General features: G+C 42.6%; 1 protein-coding gene across 3 annotated transcripts in view; it reads right to left on the bottom strand.

Annotated features, from left to right (window-relative positions):
- The window catches only part of KIF3A (kinesin family member 3A), a 92600-nt gene extending 85873 nt beyond the window's left edge, over positions 1–6727 (bottom strand). For all 3 annotated transcript variants that reach the window (XM_010863603.1, XM_010863604.1, XM_010863602.1), the window contains exons 1-2: positions 6651–6727; positions 3180–3453 (exon numbers count right to left, since the gene is read on the bottom strand). In XM_010863603.1, the coding sequence (XP_010861905.1) occupies positions 3180–3453; positions 6651–6656 (280 nt within the window). In that variant the 5' untranslated portion in view covers positions 6657–6727. The remainder of the gene's footprint in view (positions 1–3179; positions 3454–6650) is intronic.
- Positions 6728–6733: the final 6 nt, after the last annotated feature.

A 6733-nucleotide genomic window follows, 5' to 3' on the forward strand; every position in this document is an offset into this window, starting at 1 on the left:
ATCACTGACTTGATGGACGTGAGTCTCAGTGAACTCCGGGAGTTGGTGTTGGACAGGGAGGCCTGGCGTACTGGGATTCATGGGGTCGCAAAGAGTCGGACATGACTGAGCAACTGATGTCATATGATCTGTGGTCAGTTGAATTTTGATAAAAACACCAAGTTAATTCAATAGAGATAGAGTAGTCTTCTTGGAGAAGGCAATGGCACCCTACTCCAGTACTCTTGCCTGGAAAATCCCATGGATAGAGGAGCCTAGTGGGCTGCAGTCCATGGGGTCGCACAGAGTCGGACACGACTGAGCGACTTCACTTTCACTTTCATGCATTGGAGAAGGAAATGGCAACCCACTCCAGTGTTCCTGCCTGGAGAATCCCAGGGACGGGGGAGCCTGGTGGGCTGCCATCTATGAGGTCGCACAGAGTCGGACACGACTGAAGTGACTTAGCAGCAGCAGTCTTCTCAATAAATGATGCTGGAACAATTAGACATCCACAAGCAAGATAGGGAAAAAAGGGAGTGAGACAGAGAAAGCAAAAAAAAAAAAAAACCTCAGACCCCAACTTCACATCATATATAAAAATTAAAATTGGCCAGAGGGCTTTCCCAGGGGCTCAGTGGTAAAGAATCTGCCTGCCAATGCAGGAGACACAGGTTCAATCCCTGGTCAGGAATCCCACATGCTATGGAGCAACTAAGCCCATGTGCCACATATACTGGGCCTTGTGCTCCGCATAAGGAGACGCCACTGCAACAAGAAGCCTGCACACTGCAACTAGAGAGTAGCCCTGGCTCACCACAACTAGAGAAAAGCCCATGGAGCAATGAAGACCCAGCACAGCCAAAAAATAAATCAAATTATTTTTAAGAAATGTAAGATCTTAAATGCAGTGATGGTGACTGCAGCCATGAAATTAAAAGACGCTTACTCCTTGGAAGGAAAGTTATGACTAACCTAGATAGCATATTCAAAAGCAGAGACATTACTTTGCCAACAAAGGTCCATCTAGTCAAGGCTATGGTTTTTCCAGTGGTCATGTATGGATGTGAGAGCTGGACTATAAAGAAAGCTGATGGGGAACACATGTACACCTGTGGCGGATTCATGTTGATGTATGGCAAAACCAATACAATAATGTAAAGTAATTAGCCTCCAATTAAATAAATATTAAAAAACCAAATTGAATAATAAAAATCATATAGCCATCTCAATAGATGCAGAAAAGCTTTTGACACATTCAACAGATATTTACGATAAAAGCTCTCAATAAAGTGCAATTAAAGAGGACAAACCTCAACATAATAATAGTTTTGTGTGACAAACCCACAGCCAATATATCATGCTCAATGGTGAAAAGTATTTTCTCTAAATCAGGAATAAAATAAGGCTGCCCACTTTTGCTAATTTTATTCAATATAGAATTGGAAGTCTAAGTCAGAGCAATCAGGAAAGATAAAAAAAAAAAAGAAAGCTGAGCGGAGAAGAATTGATGCTTTTGAACTGTGGTGTTGGAGAAGACTCTGGAGAGTCCCTTGGACTGCAAGGAGATCCAACCAGTCCATCCTAAAGGAGATCAGTCCTGGGTGTTCATTGGAAGGACTGATGTTGAAGCTGAAACTCCAATACCTTGGCCACCTCATGCAAAGAGCTGACTCACTAGAAAAGACTCTGATGCTGGGAGGGATTGGGGGCAGGAGGAGAAGGGGACGACAGAAGATGAGATGGCTGGATGGCATCACTGACTTGATGGACGTGAGTCTCAGTGAATTCTGGGAGTTGGTGATGGACAGGGAGGCCTGGCGTGCTGGGATTCATGGGGTCCCAAAGAGTCGGACACGACTGAGCAACTGAACTGAATGAAGATCTACTTGTTTACAACTTCTAGATAAAAACACAGGAGAAAATCTTTGTGGTCCTGGGTTTGGAAAAAATTTCTGAGCTATGTCACCAAAAAAGCATGTGATAAGAAAAGAAAAACTGATAGTGAGACTTCAACGAAATATAAAACTTTTCAAAAAACATCACTAAGAAAATGAAAAGACAAGCCACAGACTGGGAGAAATATTTTCAAATCACATATCTGATCATGTATATGAGTCCAATATATAAAGAGCATGACTAAATAATAAGAACACAGGCAACCAAATTTTAAAATGGGTAAAATATTTTAAGAGATATTTTACCAAGAAGATATATAAATGACCAATAAGTACACAGATGTTTCATGCTGTTAATCATTAGGGAAATACAATGAGATACCACTACATATCCTCTAGAATAGCTATAATTAAGAAGAATGATAGTTTAAGAGTTGGTGAAAATGTAAAGAAATTAGAACTCTCATACCATGCTGTCAGGAAAAAAGAAGTACAGTCACCACTACGGAAACCTGTTTTGCAGTTTCTTCAAAAGATAAACATACATAAACCACAAGACACAAGCAATTTCACTCCTAGGTATCTATCCAAGACAAATTTTGAAACTTATCTGCACAAAGACTTAACGTTTTTAAAAGACAAAAGAATGTTCCTAACAGCATCATTTTTAATGGCAAAAAAACTGGCATCATTCAAATCCCCAAAGATCACAAAAGGTGGTGTTTTCATATAAAGAGTCACGTCTAACTCTTTCAGACCCAGGTACTGCAGCCCACCAGGCTCCTCAGTCCATGAAATTCTCCAGGTAAGAATACTGGAGAATTCTTCTCCAAAGAATCTTCCCAACCCAGGAATCAAACCCCGGTCTCCTGCACTGCAGGCAGATTCTTTACTGTCTGAGTCACAATGCTTGGATGACATCACCAACTCAGTGGACGTGAGTTTGAGCATACTCGATGAGACAGTGAAACCTGGCATGCTGCAGTCCACGAGGTGGCACAGAGTCGAATACAACTGATCAAGTCAAAGAAAACAGATAAAGACAAAATAGTGTACAATCTGATTTATATGAAATTCTAAAGAAAGGCAAAACTAGACAGAAACCAGGTCCATGGTTGCTGGGGGTAGGACTGCAAAGGGACACAGAACTTACGGGGATGATAAAACTGATGGTTTCACAACTGTATGTATTTACTACAACTCAAACTGTACAATTCAATTATACAATTACAGTGGGTGAAATCACCGGGTATTATTAATAACTTGATAAAAAGTTGTTTAGAAGTAAACTAAAGTACTTACCATTGTAGCCTTCGAGAACAGAATCAATAATAGGTCTGGCAGTTAAGTTATAAACATCTAGTTGTTTACTCTCTGGTCCAAAAACAGTATCAAAAGTAAATGTCTTTGGAGGTTCATTGGAAGAATCAGTCTTATGTACAGTGATAGTTCCCCTCATCTCATCCACACTGACAGCCTGTTTGTAGCACATTGATTTCTCTCTCTCATTGAGGGGCCGGCACCTAACAACCACCTTCACATTATCGCAGCTTTCCGGCTTCTCTGATTTATTGATCTGGTGGAGAAAATATTTACAAATAACGAAAAGAACATTTATTTTTACCTTCAACAGATTAAATTTATAACCTGAAAAGGCTACTTTGCCACCTCAGTGCCTTGCACACATTAAACACTCCATAATTATTTGTTAAATTTAATTAAAGATCTTACAGATATATAGAAAAACTTATTAAAAAGGTATAAAAATAGTTTCTTTTATAATACAAATAAGGAAAGAGGTAATTTAATTTACATTTATAGTTAATGCTATTCAGGCAGAAAATCAGAATCTGTAGGAGACTTGTCTTTCTGCACAAAGTCCCTGACTTCCTCTGAGTTTCCTGCCTATAGAAAAACAAACGTGAATGTGGTTAATAACTTTAATCAAGAATCCAGTAGTAGGTCCTCTGTGCCCTCTCAGACTTTCAATTTTCTTTTCTACAATGCATTAGTTTAAAAAAAGATATTAATCAAATAATACATCCACATATGGTCTACTTTTCCTATATTAGTGAAAGACAGAAAAAAAAAAGCCTAATGGCAGAGAAAAAATATTTTGGAAAAAATTTTTAAATGACTCTACCTTTATGAACATTTGTATACGTCAAGTTTCAAACTTTGAAATTCTATGATTAAGCATCTATATTAAAATTCAATCCAATTATTAAATATAATCCAATTATTATCCAGTTTAACAGTTAAGTTGAACAGATACTAAATTCCTACTCTTTCAGATACTCTAAGCATCAGAGAAACAAACATGAGCCACTGTCATTTACAAGGAATAGATGATATCAATTCAACACACTTCTTTCCATCTCTACTTTCACCACCTTATTCCGGGTTATTATCTTGTCCCGAATTATAAGAGATTCCTAACTGTACTGCTGGGCTTCCCTGGTGGCTCAGCGATAATCTGCCTGGCAATTCAGGAGTCTCAGGTTCGATCCCTGGGTTGGGAAGATCCCCTGGAGAAGAAAATGACAACCCACTGCAGTATTCCTGCCTGGGAAAATCCCAAGGTCAGAGGAGCCCCGGAGGCTCCAGTCCATTGGGTGGCAAAGAGTTGGACATGACTTAGCAACTAAACACCACCACCAACTGTACTGTTGCATCTAATTAGGTTCCCCTATGGTCTGTTCTCTACCTGGCGGTTGGTTTCAACAAATCTAATTATGTCACTCCCCTACTCAGAACTCTTTAGTTTCCCACAGATTTCAGGATAAAAGTCAAAATCCTTACAGTGGTCTGTGAGGTCTGGTTCTGGCCCACGTCCACTTCTCCAGCTTTATTTCACAAGTTACTCTGCTTGGCTTTCTTAGTCACAGCCACACTGGCTTTCTTTTAGGCCTTTTCTTGTCTTCATGCTTCCTCTCACCACACTCCTTTCCAGGTGCTGTTTCTTATGCCTAAAACATACTCCACCCTCTTCAATTACTTTGCAGAGCTCAGCTCAATAGCTCCTTCACCTGGGAAGACTTCCCTGACTGCTAAGTCCCCGACTAGAGTTGACCTAATATAGGTCCTGATAGCACCATTCTTTCTTCTGCATTGGTTACAATTTTATTTATTTATTTATTTATTTATTGGCTTCTTATTCTATTAAAGTCCCTGTCTGTATCTAAATGAGAAGTTCCAAACAGGTACTCAGTCAAGGGACTAAATTTAGCCCACAAATGTCTTTTGTTTGGCTCCTATTATCTAAAAATCTTTTAAGTTAGTTGCTAAATTTAAAAATTAGAAATCTCATTAAAATAACAATCTCTAGATTCTCTGAAAAAAATAAGATATCTGACATTTGTAAGCCAGCATTCCTACATGGCAACATTCAGACAATTCACCAGAGTCTACTTCTATCTACTGTATGCCATCTATCCACTTCACTTAGTTAACCGTCCTATCACTGTAAACATGTGTGGTTTTCACCTCTGCCCTACAGGGCAAGCTTTTCCCTTCCCAAGTTCAAGAACCTGGCTGGTTTTGCTCAATAGTGTATCTCCAGTGCCTAGTATGTAGTTGTTGTTGTTGTTTAGTAGCTAAGTCGTGACCCTATGGACTGTAGCCCGCCAGACTCCTCTGTCCATGGGATTTTCCAGGCAAGAATACTGGAGTGGGTTGTCGTTTCCTTCTGCAGGGGAACCTCCCCAACCAGGGACCAAACCAGCTTCTCCTGTATTCAGTTCAGTCGCTCAGTCCTGTATTACCGGGGGGATTCTTTACCACTGAGCCACCAGTGTGGCTGGTGCCCAGTAATAAATTGTTGAATAAATTGATAATTAAATAGAAAGCAACAAGGAACAAATATTAAGCGTCTAATGCTAAAAGTCAAGCACTGTCCTTCAAGCCTCCTGCGCATTATCTTATTTCATCCTGATACCCCCATGAGGAAAAGTTTAATTACGCAGAAAAGAAGAACCCAGAAAGATAAATTACCCAGGGCCTCGCAACCGGCCACTTCTCAGGTGTTCTCCATGACCCTATAATGGACTTACGACGCCTGCTTAAGAGAACGATAATAATCTGTGAAATCCTACAAGACGAACATACGACCACCCACCACTCACCCCCTCACGTAAATAACCGGCCACAGTTGAAGTGTTCCCCATGACTGGACTTACGACGCCCCCTTATTAAGTCACACGATAATAATCTGTGAAATCCTACAAGACAAGCATACCATCACCCACCACTCACCCGCCTCACACACAAAGACACCTACGGATTACATTCTGCACTGTAAGCTAGAGCGCCACGAGAGGGATGACAGCTCGAGTCAGAGGCCTGGAGTAGGGACAGACAACCCGTGCTCTGCTGCCTTCCGGAGCTTGGCTCCGCGACGCAGAGATCCACCGGGCATCCAAGAGCCAACCCTCCGCGGCCGCTCCTAGACCGCCTACCCAGAGAACAGGGCTGGGAGCGAGAGCGCATCCTCTGGCACAGCGCCTTTATGTCAAGCACCCCAGGCCTTTCGGGATGCACCAGCGACCAAGGTCGCAAGGCCTGCTCCGGGCCCCTCCCAGGGTCGGGTGGACCCCCACATGCCCGGGCCCAACCGCCTGGCTCCCACACCGCTTGGCCGGCCCGGCCCGGCCCGGCCCCGCCCCACCCCACCCGAGCCGCCCGCCTGCTCCTCGCCTCCATGGTAACGGCCGCGCCACCCGGCCAGGCCGCAGAGATGAGGAGGAACCCCAGCGGCTGAATGACTCTTCTTACCGGCATTGCGGCTTCCTCCCGTGCCCCGCGGACGTCCCCGCCCGGGGTGCAGTCCAACGACAACGGGCTCGCGGGAGAGGCGG

Source organism: Bison bison, unplaced genomic scaffold (genome assembly GCF_000754665.1).
Source record: "Bison bison bison isolate TAMUID 2011002044 unplaced genomic scaffold, Bison_UMD1.0 scf7180017864492, whole genome shotgun sequence".
Taxonomy (NCBI): domain Eukaryota; kingdom Metazoa; phylum Chordata; class Mammalia; order Artiodactyla; family Bovidae; genus Bison; species Bison bison.